This window comes from Apaloderma vittatum, unplaced genomic scaffold (assembly GCF_000703405.1).
Source record: "Apaloderma vittatum isolate BGI_N311 unplaced genomic scaffold, ASM70340v1 scaffold29218, whole genome shotgun sequence".
Classification (NCBI taxonomy): Eukaryota; Metazoa; Chordata; class Aves; order Trogoniformes; family Trogonidae; genus Apaloderma; species Apaloderma vittatum.
The window spans coordinates 1-19,820 of record NW_009730694.1 but is presented as its reverse complement, the minus strand read 5'-3'; the positions used below and the strand labels follow the sequence as shown (position 1 = coordinate 19,820).

At 47.2% G+C, this 19,820-nt stretch overlaps 1 protein-coding gene across 1 annotated transcript in view; it reads right to left on the bottom strand.

The window, feature by feature from the left end:
* The window catches only part of LOC104278052 (lysine-specific demethylase 2B-like), a 17,307-nt gene extending 5,231 nt beyond the window's left edge, over positions 1-12,076 (bottom strand). The window contains 5 exon segments of the mRNA XM_009874903.1: positions 2-69; positions 2,518-2,778; positions 3,349-3,435; positions 8,201-8,344; positions 11,858-12,076. Coding sequence (XP_009873205.1) covers positions 2-69; positions 2,518-2,778; positions 3,349-3,435; positions 8,201-8,344; positions 11,858-11,920 — 623 coding nt within the window. The 5' untranslated portion in view covers positions 11,921-12,076.
* Between the last annotated feature and the right edge of the window lie 7,744 nt (positions 12,077-19,820).

The following is a 19,820-nucleotide window of genomic DNA, read 5'->3' as shown; positions in this document are numbered from 1 at the left end:
CTGTTGCTTCAGGCGCCGCAGGGGTTTGATCATGGCAGTTCGGTCATCTGGAGCCTTCCACGATCGCCGCTGAAAAGGAAGAGACAAGAGCTGACTATTCAAGCAAGAACACACTCAGCAATACCTCACATGCTGATGCTCTGCACAGGCAGCCCTGCCTGGGGGGGTCGGGCTGCCTGCCAGTGCTCGGCCCCACCCGTGTGAGTGCAAGGATACATTCGGCGGCCAAAGGTATCAAGTTCAAGTGCCATCACGGATGAGAAGCCCAGCTACCGGCTCTCCCGACTCCGAGAGAGCGACAAACGCATTTATTCAGCGTGCAGATTCCTGCCGATTTGAGGGCCTTGTTACACAGCGGAATGGTGATACAGAGAAGACAAGCAGCGATGCTACAGACAGCTCCTTCCCCAGCAGGCCAGAAGAAACTGGGCGTGGGACACATTCACTGGGCACCCACTTTAAAAACTGGCTGATGCGCGTTCCTGCCCAACAGGTCAACTCCTGAAACCTCCCGAATTGCCAGCGCCGTGGCTGTGCTGTTGTGGGTACTCACAGCCTCCTTTCATTACACTTCAGCTGCTCCTTTACATTCTCCTAAACTCCGCTTGTCTCCTCGAGCTTCCCCCACCTCTGGTGCGTGCCAAACGGGAATGTGACAGGTCTGATGCGCCGCCAGCCCAACGAGACCTCAGGCTGACACGACCTCCAGGGCACCGCGGGCTGGCCGGGGTTAGCCGGCACCTTCTTCCCTGCCCCAGTCACTGTTCACACCAGCAAACTGCAGTTCACTCACGTTCATCAGCCCCCTCTTCGATGCACACCACGCAGAAGAGTAAGAGACGTATCAACGAAGAGCAAGGGAAACTTCAAGTCTAATCTGATCACTACAAGCAAGAGAGAAGCCAACAGCTGTTAAGATGAAATAGCTCTAATAGGGAGTGATCTGGGCCGGCAAGAAAAGGTGAACTGCTGTGAACACACTTCGTCTGTGAGGAGGTCTAGGCTTTCGCAATCAACTAATTGGATCGAGGCAGTGGATGTGCTCCCATCCTTCAAACTGCGGCACGCAGCAGAGAATGCTGATCACTCTTGTCTTTAAATTAACGTATTCTAAAGGGAGAGGTCACGGTAAGTTAATGACAGGTTAGAATATAAAAAAAAAAAAAAAATTACATCAGACTACTGGCAGCTTGCAGCATCCTTCACATACAGCGCTCAGCTTAAAGGTATCAGACTTCCCTTATGGTGCCAGATTGTGAGAGGTAATCAATACCTGCGTGCCAGGTCGTCCCCGGCCCCCCAGGGCACCAGCGGGGACTCCAGGGAGATGCTGTGGTACAGACTGCGGAGGGACAAGATCCAACTGAGCAGGAAAAGCCAAACATGGGCGCAGAAACAGAATTGTACTCCTTGGGTCATCAGAACACAGCTTGCTGCTGTGTTTTAATATGGGACACCAGAAAATATAAACCTAGACACTGTAGCTAAACTACCTCAGAGTGTAAAGGTGTCCAAGAGAGAGATATTCTATAATTTCAAGATGTAAATGGGATAATAAAAATGCCTGCAGGGACACGAGGACATGACCGGTAGAGAAACCGTCTCACCCTTCAGCTCACATGAGGAGAAGGGATTAGAAGGGATTGAGAACACACCTATCAAAAAAGGCAAAGTACCTTCTTCTGGAAGAGTCTTCTCCAAGTTTTAGCTGTTGGAAGAGAGAAAAGTAAAAGCCCCCAAACGCTACATTTGTTGTGCTGTCTGGTGCAGGTTTGGTGATCCACGGTGCCTTCCTCACGCACCGCAGGGCTTTCACAGAGCCACTGGAGCCATCCACGAGCACTGAGGGGAGTCCAAAGGGATGGGAAAAGGAAAGTGTGGCCAGAAAGCAGATATGCACGAAGCAGTATCGTGAATTTTGCTCTCTCGCTCCACCAAGGGGACCCTGATCCCTACATTTACTACACCGTGGAGTTCCCACTGTCCGGCCTCGCAGATGGTGATTCCAGAGTATCCCTGCCCAAGAGCTCTGACTGGAAAAGCTGTCTGCATTGCTGTGGTGAGCAGCTCCTCCTCTGCTACACCGAGTGTCGTTTCTAAGGGTCCTCTGAGAGGTTACTGATGAGCATTGCACATCCCTGAACCAGCCACAAACCAAGCTGCCACACGCCACCAAGTGGACAGAGATTAAAAAGTTTCCATTAAAAATTGATTTTTTGCCTTGTTCCTACTCCGAGCATCTTGTAAAGACTTTTCAGTTAAAGTGGGTTTTCCAGTATTTCAAATAAAGCATCCACAGCCCAGTGTTTTCGGCCTCTGAACATCAACCCGAGGGTCACCGCTTGAACTACTGTCCCGTTAGACGAGCAGTTTTCGGGAAGGAAGGTAAAACACTGCAGTATCTTTTGTAACAATCTGGGATTTCAAGATGAGCTACAAGCCAGAAGGCAAGAGACATCAGCCCCAACCAGCCCCCGCGCATCTGTGTAAGCACACGAGACGTGTGTTTTGTCATACCCGCTTTCTCATAGTGGGTTCCTGGGGTTTCTCAAATTTCCTTTTCCTCCACAGATGCACTTCGTCTGACTTTCTCCTCAGTATCGAGTCAACTTGAGTCTTTTTGGAATGTTCCTCCGATTTCCGCCTGGGATCTTCTTCGCAATCCCCTTTCCGTTTCGCGGCGTCTGTTACTTCCTTGTTGTCCCTGTTCATTTTCTGTTCCTTCAGCAATGAGCCTGGGAGATTTGATGCGTATTTGAATCCTGGTCCGCGCTTTTGCTTGTACGCCAAAGAGACACAAAACACAAACAAACTTTATATCTTACGCCTTTCTCAGCTCTTTATCTCAAGTTGACTCCGACACTGGTGGGCTGATCACTTTGAAACAGGCAAAACATTAGCAAGGAGTTAAGAGTAAAGTAGTTTCAACCTTCCTAAAGTTATTTTTGTAACTACCTGCTTGCAAGTGTCTGTCTCAGTCTGCAAGGAAATAATGTTTCCCTAATTTCAACTGTCAGTTCTTCAGGTTTTGCATAATGGCTGCTCAATTTTGTTTTGAGTTTGGTGTTTTGTTGGTTTTTTTAAAACGTAATTTCATCTTAGAAATTAACATGCAGCAGTGCACAGAACTAACCTAAACACTCTCCCAGTTCTAGGTGAAGTGTTGGTACATGGGACTAGAATACAAAAATTCCTTACGAATGAAAGCCATCAGAGCGTTTCCTTCAATTCAACCAAATTAAGCACAAAATCAAAAGCTGGTATTGGGTAAAATTCCATCTACAAGCCAGAGGGAATGCTCAAGATTTTGTCTCTCATTCCAGCACCACTTATTCCCATTAAACTCACTTTTCCAGTTTTCCCTGCATGGTTGCACTTTGGACACTCCCAGCAGTTCGGCAGCTCGTCGTTAACCACACCATCCGATTCCTTCACCTGGGGAAAGAGAGGCACAAAATTCACAGCCGCGCTGCAAAAACCTGCAAAAGCCTACAGGTAGATTTTATTTTTTTTCAGAGGCATTTCAAACGGCTCGATTTGCTCCCATCTTGATTTTCTCTGATCGACTGCGGCCCTCCTGGAGGCTGCAGAAAAGAAATCGAGATCGCTGCAGGTGCTGCACCAATCCTGCTGGTGCTGAGTGAGCCCTGGGTCCTGCGCACTCACCCTTCGGATGATGTCCCACAGGGGAAGAAAACACGCTGCTAAATTGGTGTTTGACAAAAGCTTCGGGTCTGGGTTTATTGTGAAGGTCAACGACAACCCCAATTAACACAGAGCGCAACTGCTCTTGCAGGAAAAACCCCAAAACAACAAAAACCCACCCCAGTGACCCAAACCACTCCCCCCAGCCCCAGGACTGTGATCAGGCCATCTCCAAACGTCCTCCCACAACACTTCACTGCAAAGGTTGGACTTGATGATCTTAAAAGGTCCTTTCCAACCTTTACGATTCGACGATTCTAAAGCTCGGTTCCTTCCCGTGTCCCGCTCCGGAGTGGGGCACGGTCTGATCTTTTACCGGGAAGGGATTTTCCCCATACACTCATTCTCACGTACGTTAATACCACTGGGCATTTTTAGAAGCGAAGCGCCCTGCACTGTAATCAAGTGTTCCTTAAAATATTTTTCTTTACAGACCAGAACGAGCAGTCCCTTACCTCCAGCCCTCAAGCCCATGCGCTGATAAAAATGATGGTTGCAAGTCCACTGGAGAACAGGCACTTTTTATTCAGAGGACTGGACACAGGAAGGAATTTTCAAGGTTTCTCACACCCACAGTTACCCAACTAGCGTAAGGAAGAGAAATCCTTCCTACGAGTCTGTGACATTTTGCTTTTTGAAAGAGCAGACACACACTCAGCGTCGTGACGCTGCAATAAAAGCACAGTCCTGCCCTACGCAGTTGAAAAGCTGCTGGTTTCTGAATTTCCATAAAGGAGCCCTCACTGTTTTCCAAACAGGAGATGGGTGTTTCTGAAAAGACGTTTCTGTCAATGAAACTGAGGATGAAAAGTAGAGCTAAGCTAAAAAAACCCTCCACACAAACGCAGACGCTCACCAACGGCACATTCACATTTAAGGGCTTAGTTATACACTCAGAAAAAAGTCCGTGGGGGGAGAGAAAAATGAATTTATGCCTATTGTAGACAATCAAAACACGCTACTGTCAAAGACAAATAGCTGGGTGGCAGCAGCGCAGTAGCAGGAGACTGCTGTTGGAACAGGCAGGGGCAGAGATCTGCAGATTTTTCATGTTTCTGAAACGTTTCCTCCTTCCAGCTCAGTGAAAACACGCTGCCTGCGCGGGAGCAAGCCCCAGGGTTTAGGGGAACTGCTTCCTCGAGTCCCCGAGCCAGACAGCAGCCATTCTAGTTCCACCATCCAGCGAGAGCAATGACACGTCAGTCTCTCTCCGCAAGTCTTCTGGAGTTAATAAATGAGCAAATGAAGTGGGCAGGATTTAAATACTGGTTTTATCACAACTGTACGCCTTTGAACCTTCTTTCCCATGGTAGGTGTAAGATACTCCAGGAGCTGTTGTATACATCTCTGCCTCAGGGGAACAACTCCTGGCCTGAGCCCAAGTTGGGAACAAGTTATTTCCCGCACAGAATATATAACAAATGCTCCTGAAGGGAAAGTGTTACAGCTCTGTCCCTTCTGTGAAGTTTAAGGAACCGAACAGATGTGAGGAACTGTAATACGCAAACTAAATAAGACACACACAAACCTGCCACCGAATCTGTCCCAAGCCTTTGAGGCTCGGCAGGAGCCAGTTCCGAGTGTTTGCTACAAACAGCAGGTGGGTGTCTGAGCCACAGCGTGAGGCATCTTCAGAAACGTACCCGCAGCACAAGGTCAGCAATTCACAAAGTCTAAACATGAGATTATGCTACTGCAAAGTCTTCTTGTGAGGGAACGCGGAGAGCCCAGGACGCTGATCTGACATCGCCGAGCCAGAGCCAGGAATTCTGGCAGTGTCAAAACTGAGACAACATAGGCAGCGAGACACATCTGGGCTGAAGTCATGGGCAGCTGTGCTGGAAGAGGCCTCTGTATTTCTGCCCCTAAATATTCACCTTTTCCATCGTTATCACTATATCCACCTAAGATGAAAAAGAACAGGCTCCTACTGGGGAAAACAAAGCTTTTCTGCTTAAAGAAAAAGCATCAGATACTGCACTCACTCCCACGTGCTAATCAGCATCGCTAGCTATTTGAGATGTAGGAACAAAAATTCATCAATATTGGTTCAACTCAAAACACTCCGTAACAACGAAACGCAATATTCCTCCAAAAATCTCTCTAGCTGCCTCTGGAAATGATGCTGCACTTGTGAAATGCTCACCAAATTTTGTAAGAAATTCTGCACCAAAACGAGCGTTTGCATTGGCATTGCGTTTTCAAGGAAAGAAGGAAGTCCGAGACCTCGCATGACACTTCTCGGTGCACCCTGGTTGTCCTTAGCAGGGCTCCAAAGTGAGCACCTGACAGGAGCTGGTACCCAGGGCTCCCCAGCAAGAGGCACCCACAGGAGCCTGCGAGCGTGTGTCTGGTAACAAACACACCTGAACTACCCTTCATCTCCTCAAAGAGGTCATCCTTGTTTTGTCACAGAGAAAACCCGCCCAAACACGCAGGGTCAAATCAGGAAGCTGGAAGAGGACAGATTTCAAACCAGGAAAGATCTGCCCTGGAGTACACATCAGCCACACATGTGCCAACCTACTCCACAAGTTTTCAAGATGCATCTTGGGGGGAATAATTCCATGCAGGAATAAGCTGGGAAAGGAGACTCCTCCCTTCACTGATTTATTCCAGTCTCCCACAAAAGCACATTTGCCAGATGTTGAACAGGAGAGATGACCGACAGCTCACCTGTACTGCCACTTCTTTACCAAGGAAGACGGAAGGGGACTTTCTTGGTGCAGAGCCACAGCAGCTGCCCTGAGGCTGGGGCTGTACTCAAAGGCACTTCCCACAAGGACTATTTACAGGCTCCATCCTCTGGGCTTAAGCCCTTCTCAAGAGCTCCAGCAATATCTAAACATGTCAATGGATTTTTTTTGTCTTGCAGAAAATCATGAAACCTGGGAATAAAGAGCAAGGACGGATCCAAGCAAGGGGCTCCATTTTCCTTTTGCTGTTCTCCTGCACATAGTCTCACCTTCCAAGGTGGTTCTGAAATCCTACCAGTGCCCTTTCGTCTCAGTAAACAAACAGAACCAGTTACCCCACACCACTTCAGCTCAACAGAAGCACTGAGAAATTAAAATCTGAGATGCACAAGGGCGCGCTGTAGATCTCCCACTGCTTCATTTCAGAAACACCCAAAGCAACGTTGTTCCTAGTTACCAGAACAGCATTTGGGAACACCGCGCGCGCGCTGAAGAACAAACTGCTCGCTTGATTTCACAGACCTGACCCACATCCTGTGCAACTAGTCCCAAACGTGGTGTGGGGAGAGGAAACCATACTTGAACTGCCACTAGACAACAATCGTGTCGCCTGGACTCAGCCACGACATGTCATTGACACTGCAGAGAGACGAGGGACTGCAGGGCGCTTTCAAGGAGGACTGGAATAGCAAAGCAGCAGCTGTGAGCCAAAACTGAGGTACCTCTGAAAACAAGCAGCTCCTTCCCTTGCTTCATCAGCCCCCGAAGCCTTGTTCTCATCAGAGCCAAGCAAGCAAAGCTCCCTCCTTTCAGAGCCATCTGTGGCAGGAGCTGTAAGCACCAATTCCATGAATCAGGGAGACAGCCACAGCTCTGGTCTGCCAGCTCCCCTCTCCCAGCTCGGTGCAGTACTAAGTATGGCACAAGAGAAATAAAAGGCCAGGAGAGGAGCATCACCCTAGGCCTGCTTAAGGAACACACTTCTGCTCCCCGAGATCCCAGAAGAGCCAAAAGCTGCTTTCTGGGGCACAGCGTGTCGGAATGCATTTGCTTTGGCAAATCACTTCAACCATAAACACGTCGGCAACAGGAAACGGTTGATCAGCTGAAACAAACCAGCTCTGGAGAAAGGAGGCTCCTAAATGCTGATACAAAGATAGGCTCAAAATGACACTTTTGGTACCAGCGAAGAACACAGCTGCTCGCAAGACTCAAGTCAGCCAAGGGTGAGCACTCCTGCAGCCTGAAACTTGCTCGGTTTGTTCTCCAGAGCTGGAGCCTTCCTACCGTGACGTTTGTTCATAACATCTTTATAGCCAGCTGCTTGGCACATCTGTGCCTGGACAAACACAAACTGCAAACTACTTGTTTGTACGTTGTGGGACATGGGAAGGAGCAACTGATAGAGAGGTATAACCTGATATAGAGGTTGTGACTTAACTCACCCAAAGGGGCAGGCAGATCTCCCTGTCCTCCCAAGCTTCTCATCCCAACTGAAATTCAATTCCTTAAACAAGAGGCAAAAAATCCTCAAAAAACAAACCAAACCACACAAGACACCTGCAGGCTCACAGAGTTCAGAGGCTGCCCAAAGTGAGTGTCTTACACCAGAGAAACCCTGCCTGTCAGTAAGGGCTGCGTGTGCCACGGCTGTCACCATGCTCCTCACACACCAACTCAATTACAAGTTTCCAGAGATGAAAACGTGAAAGCTTTCCAATTTTTGCACGCTACTCCTGCATCAAGGTGATAACTAGCGCAGTTTTTGTTTCCCACATGTATCACATCCTTGTACTCACCTTAAGGCATCCTGGGTGTATGATTTCATTACAAATGGAGCATTCCATTAGCATGAGATTAAACTTGCTCTCCTCCTCTTCCACAGTGTCCTCTTTCCCAGCTTCTCCGCACACCAGACACACAGCAGTATGAGGCAACACCGGCTGTTTACACACATCAGAAAGAAGTCTTGATCAGGACACGAAGACATAAGGAAACAGAGGAACTCAATCTGCATTTACAGTATCCTCATTCCAAAGAGGAGATAAACAGGGATTACTTGTGCAAACTGCTGAAGGCTCCAGCCCAGCAGAGCAACAAAGGCAAGAAAAACTGGTAACAATGGGGGCTGGGTACCTACATGAAGCATCACAGGACACGTTTCAAGGAATGAAAGCGCCCTCCCTGATTCATGGGGTATTCCAGGGACGGATGAAAATTCCTTTTTGTGGCTCCCTCGAATCTGTGAGCTGGCACAGCTCACATTGGCGTGCACGTCGCTTCAGTAGTGTACAACAGAAGGGAAAAGAAGAAATCTAGAACAGCCCTATTCACATCCATTAAGCTTCACAATCTGACTAGCAATTTGGCAGCTCCCCTGTTTTCCAAGCAGGGCAGACAGATGTTACGAGACCCAATTCATGTCTCACAGCCAGCCCACAACAGAACCAAGAACAGACTTTTTCCTGACTGACAAGTCTATTACCTAGGGCCCCGCTCCCAACCTGAGCATTGCAAAAAGCACCGCACAGACACTTACAAGGAGAATTCCTCTCCTGCAAGTGCCATAAGTGAGAAGTGAACTGATTTTTTTCTTCTGTCTTCTGCTGAGGCAGAAAGGAACCTGCAGCATCTCACATATCTGTCACCCATGTCAAAGCACTGAATGCCAGTCTAATTAAGAAGCTACCAGTGGGCTAATGAGGAACAAACTTCTGGTTTGCAGCAGCGAAGTATAAGCCTCATTACAAGCAAGAAAAGGAAGATCCTCCTAAGAAGCTGGCCATAAAGTGAAAGGCAATCGATTAGGCTGCAAGTCCTTAAGTATTAAGCAGCCAGAGGCAGAGACGTGGCTTTTCACAGCAAGGATGTCTAGTAGATGGAGCGAACAAGTGGATGCCTGCACACCAAACCAAATCTCTGCATGTGCAGTGCATCCTTCAGCAAGTTTCAGACAGGGAAAAACCCAGCCCTAGCGAGCCATTACCGAGTACAACGTGCTGCCCCCCACACCAACATCTGATACATTAGCTACGGCAACACTCCTGCGCTCTCATGCCAGTACTTACCCACGCTCCATTTTAACAGCATTTTGCAAATGCTATTTAATTCCCACCCTTCCTTCAAGCACAAAATAGGAATCCCCAGGATCCCATTCCACCAGCAGGTAAACCAGAGAAAAGCTACGTTATCCAGAGCCCTGAGAGCTCTGTCCACTTGTTTAGTCCAATCTCCCACATGAGAACAAATATCCCAGGAGCAGCACAATTTGTCTTGCCAGGAGCAAGAGCATCTAAGGAATCTCCTCTGTGCCCCAATCAGCTCTGTCCCACTGATGGGCTGGAACAGCAGCCACGCTGTCACAACTTTCCTGCCCCACGCTCTCTTCAGATCTATTCAATGCAGCGTGAAGTGTTCCAAGCACTCCTGTTCCCTTGCTTGATTAAACTAGTGATGAAGAGGAGTTTCCTGCTCTCTGATCGGCAGTACAGCCTCTCCTAAGGCTTCTGAGTTTAATAAAAGTCTGCGTCTAGTTAATATCATCAATGTTATTAACCAGAGGAAAGCGCAATCCCTGAACTGTCGAGATCATTACCTCCACAGAGTCTTGCGCTTCAGCGTTTTGGGCTTTTTTTTTTTGGCTGGAAGCTGCTGGATAGGCACCAACGATATATTACTACTGCCATTATTAGATAAGATAATGAACAAGAGCAAAGACGACAGGATTGCGTACAGAAAACGTAAAGGAACCTTAAAAGTTACAACAGTTCAACCTGCAAATTTTGGAAGCTTTCACTGCTCTCAAAGTCTGCAATATTGCCCCTGCTATTCACACCAACAGGAACCTACAAAGGGCAGAGCTGTCTTCTTGAGTGCATGGGAGGGTGGGACAAGGAATGAGAGTACTCTGACTAGCAAGCCCTGAGCTCTAACCACGGCTTCTGGAAATAAAACTGCAGATATGAAGAAGAAAAATACTTCATCAGATGAGAAGGGATGAGAAGATGACTACACTCAGCCAGAAGAGAACGCGGTTCATCTCCAAAAGGGTCAGCCTGTGCTATCAAGACTGAAACAGCTTAGTATGAAAGTTCCCTTCATCAGTCAGGACAAGTAAGCACATGGCAGCCCTAATTTAATCTCTCCACTAAAACAGCAGCATGATTTCACTATTTCTTCCCCCTGGAGAATAATAAAGTCCTCATCCATGCTGTTCAATTCATGCCACACTCCAGGAAATCAAGTGCTCAAAGAAAAGATACTTGAGCTGCAAAAGCACTCTGCAGAAAGGTAGATATTCTATGTACTTTTCTGAAAGATCCAGCAGAGCTCAATCCAATCCTCTATGTCAAGCACAGTGCATGGCTTAGAACAGGACATGGAGTGAGCTACCAGGAGCAACTACTGGAAATCTGAAGTGCTTATCAGCTTTTTATCAGTGTCACAGCAAAGTCATTTAATGCCTTCCCTTCAATTTTCTCATTGAAATTAAAAGAAAAAACTAAGCGAAAGGAACTGCAACAAGAGTTAAGAGAGACATCAGCATAGATGGGGTGATACTCCAGATATGAATAAACAACATTCCTTTCCTTAAAACAAAACAGAAAACCAAACCCTTAACAACAGCATAAACAAGACCTTCCAAAGAATCAAGATAAAAGCTAAAGCTAACTTTTACCCTTGAATGGGGGCACTGTGGACACAAGCCCTGCGGAGAAGCTCTGCAACAGTCAGTATGAAACCAACAGATTCAAAAGCTGCTGGACAACTTAATGGAAGGTTAATCTCTCGGTATTTGGTAAATACAAGTTATCACTTACGACTCAAGAAACTTCTAAGCAATGTATCAGAGGAGCCCAGGAAGCTGTCTTTGCCTGCTTGTCGCTTTCTGATGCTCATCTAGATCAGACCCTCTGCTCTATGCCCAGGTAACAGCAAAGCAATTGACATTCAGATCTCAAGTAGCCTGGGCCTGTGGTCACCAACACCAAAATCTTGTACGATGTCAAAGATTTCTCCGTATCTTAATTTAGTTAAGTAGTAAATGGTAGAGATGGTTGCACGGAAGCTTTTCTCAGGAACTTCAGAGATCCAAATCAGCCTCTCTTCCCTTTGAACTGGAACTTCCCACTCTTCTTCTCCTCTCTCAGACCCCAGAATTAGAATTTCATTACGACTTGAGTGCCAGTTTCGGATGCACTGATAATCTTTACTTCTATATTACTGAGAACGTAAGCTGTGCTATTAAATTTCAGTAGCATTCTGGCTTAAGATTTGGGAAGGATGAAAAGCAACGGGAAGAGATCACAACCAAGAGGGCAGGGCTTACACTGTTTTGTCTGATGTACTTTAGTGACTACTCAGAGCAGGAGATCTCAGTTCCACACCCTGTCACCAGGAGACACAAACATAAGACACAGACCTTCAGGCGAGCTGTAGCAACAGGTACAACTTACTGCGATGCACTGCCTCATAATGCAGGACTGTTTCATCCTGCCAGGTCCCCCGAATTTCTTCATGTCTTTGCAGAAGTGACACTCGCCGCACTCTGTCCGCAGACACGCCTCGCACTTGCGGCATCGCGTCCTCCTCCGACGTGCCCCGGCGGTTGTCCGGTTAGCTGCGAGCTTCACCGCAGAAGCAGGGCCTAGTTTCCCTTTGGGCCGTCCGACTGCCCTGTTCTGAAAGAGCCAGACACACAAGGTTAATGGCACGTCCCACGTACCCAGCTGAAGCACAGAACCTCCTCGGGCAGGAGCCGCACACATCTTCGATGGAAAACCGGCAGACGTATCGGAATTGCACACAGATGGGCGATATTCGGCAGACGCATATGGTAACTCTTAGGTAAAGCAGTTCCCTCACCTTCTCGAGAGAAGGTGCACTGTAAAAAGACAAGGGAACCAAGGCATAAACGAAAGATCTCAAACCTACAGCAGGGAGAACCAACGTACACACAGCACAACGCAGGACCAGGTCCCAAGCAACGTGCCTGGCTGATGTCAAGAATGATCTGTGACACTGCTGAGCTCTGGGCTAGGGAGCTCTTAGGATTGTGCTCAGATTAAGCCAGAAGGTCTACTTTCCTCCACTGGAACTAGAAAAATCCAAGGAGGCAGCAAAAGTAATTTTGAGGTTAGGTACAGCAGAGAAACACTCAGCAGCAATGGCTCAAGCCACAGCAATCTCCCTAAAAAAAAAAAAAAAAGGAGAGTGTGAACTACTGCCAAGCGATAAAATAGGAAATAAAAGACAAATACTACAAAACCCTTCCAAAACAGCTCCCCTCGTATCCAATGCCAGCAAGCGCACAAAAATAGCACACTAACTGATGCTGTGCAAAGGCTAAAAAGGGCATCCCAGGTCTAGATTTCAATGACCTTTAAGACACGAACTAAAGGAGCATGAAAAGATTTTAAATGATTAGGTTAACTGCAACATGTTCACCCTGGATATCTAAATCTCATGTTCTCATCAGAAACTCCCCGTTACACACAAGAACTTGCAGCTCAAGCCAAACATCGCTAAATACCACGTAACTGTGTCGGGCTAATTACAGCAGAACTGGCTTGGCTCATTCTTACCACTGACAGCTTTCTCCACAGATGATAAGTAATAGGACTGCAAAGCTCATCTGCTTTAGCGCTTCTACAACTTTTCCACTTTCTGCACATCTCAGCCCATGACCAACAGACCGGCCACTTTCACTTTCTGTTCCTAATGAACAGTGAGCAATTAACCACAGCAGGGGCAGGTTGGCTACAGAAGGCCATGCAGAATTTCCACTGCCATTTTTAAAAGGAAGGGTATGGAAACATTCTGCTTGGTACTACAAAAGCTTCCCTAAGCGTTCTACTATACAACCCTGAAAAAAGCCACATGCCAGAGTATTTGATCTTCCTCCCAGCTGACTGAGCAAAGCCCCAGTGACTTCCTCCAAGATGCAGAAGAGCGCTGGTATTTGAACAGTCTCCATCCCTGGAACCTCAGCATTGGGAGGGCAGAGGAGGCAGGAGTCAAGACCTCTCAAGCTTTTGCTCTCACAGACCTACCATCGTAACTGAGGCGGGAGAAAATATTGCTCAGCCGATGAGGTTACAGAGATTTCAGCAACTTCTTAATTACGCTCCTCCAGACTGGTTTTTGTTCTGCGTGCAGGTCGAACCATGCTGTGCTGCGTGAACACAGCCAGGCGCAGCTTCCTTCCCATCGGCAACCACACCATCCACCTGGACTTCACATCAATTTCAGACACTCTAAAGAATAAATATCTACCTTTTAGACCAACTTCTCACTCTCTCAGCTCTGGCAGGACTGGCTTAGAGGCAACCTAGATAAGAGATAATTTCCTTCCTCAGCATGAATCACTCCTCAGTTCTCTCTACCAGAGCCTCCTTCCACTAGTAAGCGAAGCGAGAGGCAGGAGCTAAAGGCCAGATATCAGCGGGAAGGAGTTAAAACCAAAACACGTACAACAACCCGGGTGGTTCCCCTCTGCCAACAGCATGGGAAAGATTTCGCAGGAGCAGCCGACTCCTTCCCACTAGGTTTGAACACAATTAAGTTTTTTAAGAGGGCAAACAACAGTTACGATGCCATCTGAGTCGTCTTTTTAAAATTCAATCTCTTTCAAGGAAAAATCAAACTCGGTGCTTTTCCAGCTGAAAGACAACTCCTGACTCTGCCACGGTAATACAAGCCAAGTCCTAATTCCAAAGACGGTGCCTGAAGTGCCAGGACACTGAAAGATGCAAGTGGGAAAAAGGCATTGCTCGAACAGAGAATCTGAGAATCCTAGAACATCCAAACTCACCGTATGTAACGTTTCTTACTTACTCAGACCTCATCACTGCTCATTAGGAAATTCAAGCAACTGTACTAGCTAAACTACTGAAAGCACTACTAGTAAATTACTTTTAGTAATTTACCAACCGACCAATCCTCAATCCAAGCCACGTTTTCACTCCAGGATGTCTCAGCCAGCAAAGGCTAGAGAGGCCTTGCAGGAATTCCCACTAGTATCTAGTTTCAAGGGGCTCCAAAGTGGTCGCTTAAAAAAAACCTCCACAGAAGAAAATCTGGCCTGTGGGTTGCTATCCCAGAAAGGGGCTGGGATTCAAGGGGGTAGAAGGAGCCTCCGACATGACTTGGGGTTTATTTAGCACGTGGCAGACAGCCAGATAAATTCCAGGTTGATGTTAGTGAAGAGATGCTGCAGGATTTCCAGCTCTAACTGCAGTTTTTCAGTGTTCCAGCCTTGGTAGCAAAACTAGGTAAAATTGCCCTCCCTAGCTCCGTACTGCGATCACCACCTTCCTCACACAACTCTGAGCTGTCTAGTAAACAGTGAGCAAGCAGCAGGGCACTGCGGGATTCCTTAACCTGGGTTTGCCAGGTGGCCAGCAAACAGCAGCTCCATGGCCTTGAGCTCAGGACTGGGTGGACACGCTAAGCCCTAAACAAGGTTCTAGACCAATGTAGTAGATCCCATCATCTCCTTTCCCTGCAACATGAGCTGAGACCCTCAAGCACAGCCTGTGCCTGCTGCTGCCTCTGCAGTCCCCAGCAGCCACCTCTGAGAACTGTCAGACCAAGAAAGATTACACCTAACTTGGAGAGATATTTTTCTTTTTTCCTTAAACCTTAGAACAAAACACAGGGAGTTGTTGAGTTAGAGCCTGCCTGAAATACTATTACACCAATCCCCTACGTTCCCCAGAACCTCCACAGAAACTGTGCCCGTACTTCTCTGACAACAGCAAGAGTCTTCCAAAGCGGGACAGGAGGATGCTGAAGTGATGACAACCAGTCTCCCAAGCTCCTGACAAAGGCCGTGCAAGCAGCTGCTGAAACATATTAGGGTTAATATACTGAATACCTACCTCTACTACACTGAAACCTAAGAAGCTGATGGACTTGCACTGCCTTCTAAAACAAGACATGTTAACAGGAGATCCTGCCAGTCTTCTGTTTTCCTTTGTGTGTTTTTTTTTCTCTCCCTTGAAGATTACTGCAACACAAAAAGATAAAGTACTCCTCCCCTGAAACCGACACAGCTTGGGCTTCTACAACATCTGGGTACTGGGAGTAAATTCCGGCCATCAAAGGTAATACACCACAAACTTCAAAGCCATTTACAAATCATGAATTTGGGATGACCCTCCCACACCACAGTAGTTAAACATGTCCGCTCCTTCAGGCAGGAAAGGGGACAAATTTGCAAACCGATTTTCAGAAGTGCTGAGCTCCTCTAAACCTCCCTGAATTCAATAGTGCTTCAAGGGGACAACAATTAGGGGACTGGGTGGGGTGGACATCAGCAATCCAAGTCTCTCAACAGGGCTGCGTAGATCTGGGAATAAGCCCAAGCACGACACTTCCAACTCTAAACAAATACCTACAAAATGCTACTGGAAGAGTCACTACTCAGAACACTTATTTTATCTTGGCTATGTACAAACATTTGGCTGCTGGGAAGTCTTCGTCACCTGCTTAAAAGGTACCTTAACAGCTTCGATGTTTACAGCAACAGATTTCTAACCATCACAGTCGCAAAGAATAACTCTAAAGACCTCAGATAAACAAAAATACCAAGATCATCATCTTTGGAGACAACACTTGAAGAGCTATCAGGTGTTAAACATATCATTAAGTAGGTGCTGATGTTCCCCAACTGCTGGCCCAACACCAGACAGTTCTGTTGGAGCTGTGACCAGGCAACTTCACATACAAACTCCTCTGCTTAGGAGAGGAAGGAACATCAGCTGACTCAGATCCCGAGCTCAGGAGGAAGGAGATCCCTAAAAGCAAGGCTGACAAAGCCTGCAGCATAGAAACAAGCTCTTCCGCAAGTGGTCTTTACCTGAGTATGGGATTATTCAGCTTCAGCGACCTGCTTAAACTGCTGCCAGCAGCACCCTACCATTATTTGAGACTCAACATCTCCAAGAAAAATCATCTGAAGGGCTTATCACATGGCCAGCTCAGCGAGACCCTGAAACACTTCACTTGCTAAGCAAGTACAATGCGAACAGCTTAGGTATCCACTGCATGAATCTCTCCAAGACATTTTACATAGGTGGTGTTCATTGCTTCAAGGTGCTGTGCCACATAAATATATCCCTCCCATTTGCAAGACAGGGGTGATTTCCTTCTCTAACACGTGGACTGATTCTGATTTGCTGAAGTTTGGCCAAGTCCACGCAACCAAAAGAAAGAAGATGACCCAGAACTTCCCGGGTGCCGGTTCTGCACTTAGACCTTTATATGAGGCTGCATCCCAACACAGTTGTTTTAACAGAAGAGTCAAATTTAATTACCAGTTGTTTCTTTAGAACGTCTGATAAATATATACTAGGGGGTAAAAGCCACGCATGTTAAACCACAATCCGTAACTGTCGTCCGCTAAAAGACCACCCTAAACATGCTGGGTCATGGGCTGATACTGGGCACTGGAGAAGCCCACGGGGCGCTGCAGCAGAGGCTTCTGGTCAATTATTTCCTTGCCTCTGCCCACAGCAGAGGTGGGCAGACGCAGAGGTGCATTTTTCAATTCAAACAGGGTGGAAGCTCTGGAGGACAAGGCTCCCTGCTGCTGCCCAGGGCCAGCGAGCAGCACTGTCCTCTCCTGCTCCAGTGACGCGTTCCTTTCCCAGCCTCCCGGGCGTGTGGTTTTGGTCCTCCTGCTGAGAAGTCAAATTGACAGTTACCAGCAGTGGTGTAGACCAGCACCACACACCCCAATGCCCTGGACTGAAAGCCACCAAAGTATTTAACCAGAAGGCTCTGAAACAGACTCAGCCATTACGTTAACCCTGAAACATGGGAACTGCCCGGCAGGCTGACAGCCTGTTACACACACACAGTCTCACACCAAATAATCACAACCAAGTCAACAGCTCTTCAGCATTAAACCCTTACACCTCTTCAGCAAATAACAGAAACCCTTGTCAAAGGAAGAATTTACAAGAAGAAAAGACAGGATGATCTGACTGCCCGAATTCAGCGGGGATGAGGAAGAAGCTAGCTTAAGACAGAAAACAAATCACACTGATGCCAGTAACATCCTTAAAAGATGTATCAACCTAAGAGCACGAGCCACCACCATGGATCTAACGTGTGTGACTGAAGCCTATCTGTCCAAAAGTCTACAAACACTAACTCCAGGAGAGTTGTTTCCCCTCTAGCAGGGATGGTTTACAAAAGTCCATCACCCATCATCTGCGTACGTTCCTGCTGGGGTGCAAGACAAGTGCAAGGCGCCCCATTAAGCAAAACAGCATCAGAGGGAAGGAGAAGGTGGTGGAACTTTTCCAAGCCCAGCCCTCCCCAAACAGGATTAAACCTCTCCACACTGCCACCATCTCCTCCAATTCACACCTACAAACTTTCTCATCCTCTCCTGGAAAAGGCAACGTAGCTTCCAGTGACCATTGCAAGGTGACCGCATGGAGCTCAGCTACTGAAAAAACCATCAACTTCAGGCAAGGAAATATAAAAGTTTATACCTCGCAGGCTCATCTGGGCATTGGTGACACTCCAGTAGCTTTTCTGCCAACACAGCTGGGTTGTTTGGGGTATGTTAAACTGGCACGGCCGTGCCAATGGAAGTGCCCCCATTTATTTTCCTCTGGTGGTGAGGAGGTAGAAGTTAGGCCTGGATGGCGGCCTGAGACACATTGGCAAAAATATGCTTTTAGAGATAAGCTGCATCCAAAGTAGGGCTATTAAAAGGAAAGGCACCAGTAAGTTACATAGACTTGGGGCACCTTGCGTGAATGTAGCTTTTCTTCTCACCACTGCTTCAGAGAAAATCCCTCTACCCTGACTCAGGGGCATTTATCACATGCTCCAGTTGAGTGTCCCGGTCAGAAATCGCATTTCTTCCTACCCTCAACGAGCCTCCAGCGCTGACCGTAACTTGCTACAAGCGCAGTGAGGCCTGTCTGCTCTCGAGCGGGGAAACTTGACAGTCTTTTTGCCTTCTCCGTTTAGGCACACCCTAGGCAAGGAGGAATGAAAGGCAGAAGAAAGCCCAAGCAACAAAACCCGCAGGTCCTAGCCAAGCACTCAAGTCGAGCTGTTCAACCACACCTGTAGAGCTGAAACCTTTCACCTCTTACAGACCAGGGACTATCGCAGCAGGAAAAGCTACAGGATATTGACTTGACACGTCCGATGTAGGAAAATGTGGTGATTACATATGTTAAAGCAGGCTTCTATGAAAATACAGTTGGACCCATGTGAGGGCTTTTACCACTCAAACACTTGGGAACAAAAAGAAAAAGACTCCACAGGTCATGGTGCTATAATTTCAACCAATCCTTTTAAGAAATCCCACAAGGAGGATGCCCGCTTTCTCATATTTTGTTTTAAACTATTAAAATACAAAACCTCCACCAAGCCTCAGCTTTTAGAAGAACGGACGAATCTCAGAATGCAACCAACCGACTTCCCGAATTGATCCAGCAAGAACTAGCACCTCCAGTAGCGATTTCACAGCTGGTACAACGCAGCTGAGACCAATCTGCTCTCCCAAGGATTAGCTCTTTTAAAGAAAGCGTACGATAATCGCACCAAGACACAGATGCAAAAGGAAAAGGCTCGACACGGGACAAAATTTAAGAAAAGCAAAGGGGCCAAGACATTTTAACTACCAGGTCTGGGAGCTGAGCGAAAGCACATGGCACGATCCACAGAATTAAGGAAAGGCTTGGTAAAGTTACTCATCCAAGACCTGGTTTAGGTTCTTGGACTGATTCTACACCAGGCCAGTGCAGCACATCAACATCTACTACACTCACCCCGGGTTTGGCATCCCTGGGGAGTACCCAAGGCACACCACCCCCGCCAGGCCGGACTCCCTTTTGGCCCCGCTTTCTTGCTGCGATTATGATACAGAACATAGTAAAGTTCCTAGAAACGAGACGGGTTTTGGTGGATAGCCTCAACATCCAGACTACGTAGAATCTTGTCTCTAAAAGCAAATTATTGCGCTATTTTAAAGGATGAAACACCGTGAGTTACGAACAAAACTATCAAGTTTACGTTTCAATTGCATACACATTTAATCCCATTCCTGGTGAATTTCTAATTGCTTAGGCAGTTCTTGGAGAGTGAAATACAGAATCTAGGTCCTACGTTCCGGATTATTTTCCACAGGTTATTTCATAAATTTAAAAAGTTTATTCTCCTTCCCCCCTTGGAAAACAAACACAACTCCCCCCCACAAACCCCTTACCAAACATTCACAGAATAAACCCTGGAAGTATTTCATTAAAACTTCTCTTTGCATTTCAGCACACATCCTTCTCTTTATTCTACATTCCCCCGTCCCTGGGAATAGAAAAGAAGGTTTTGGCTATAAATCAAACTGAGACAAGGTAGCGAGGCTCAGCATCACACTCTCCTGAAGTCCTG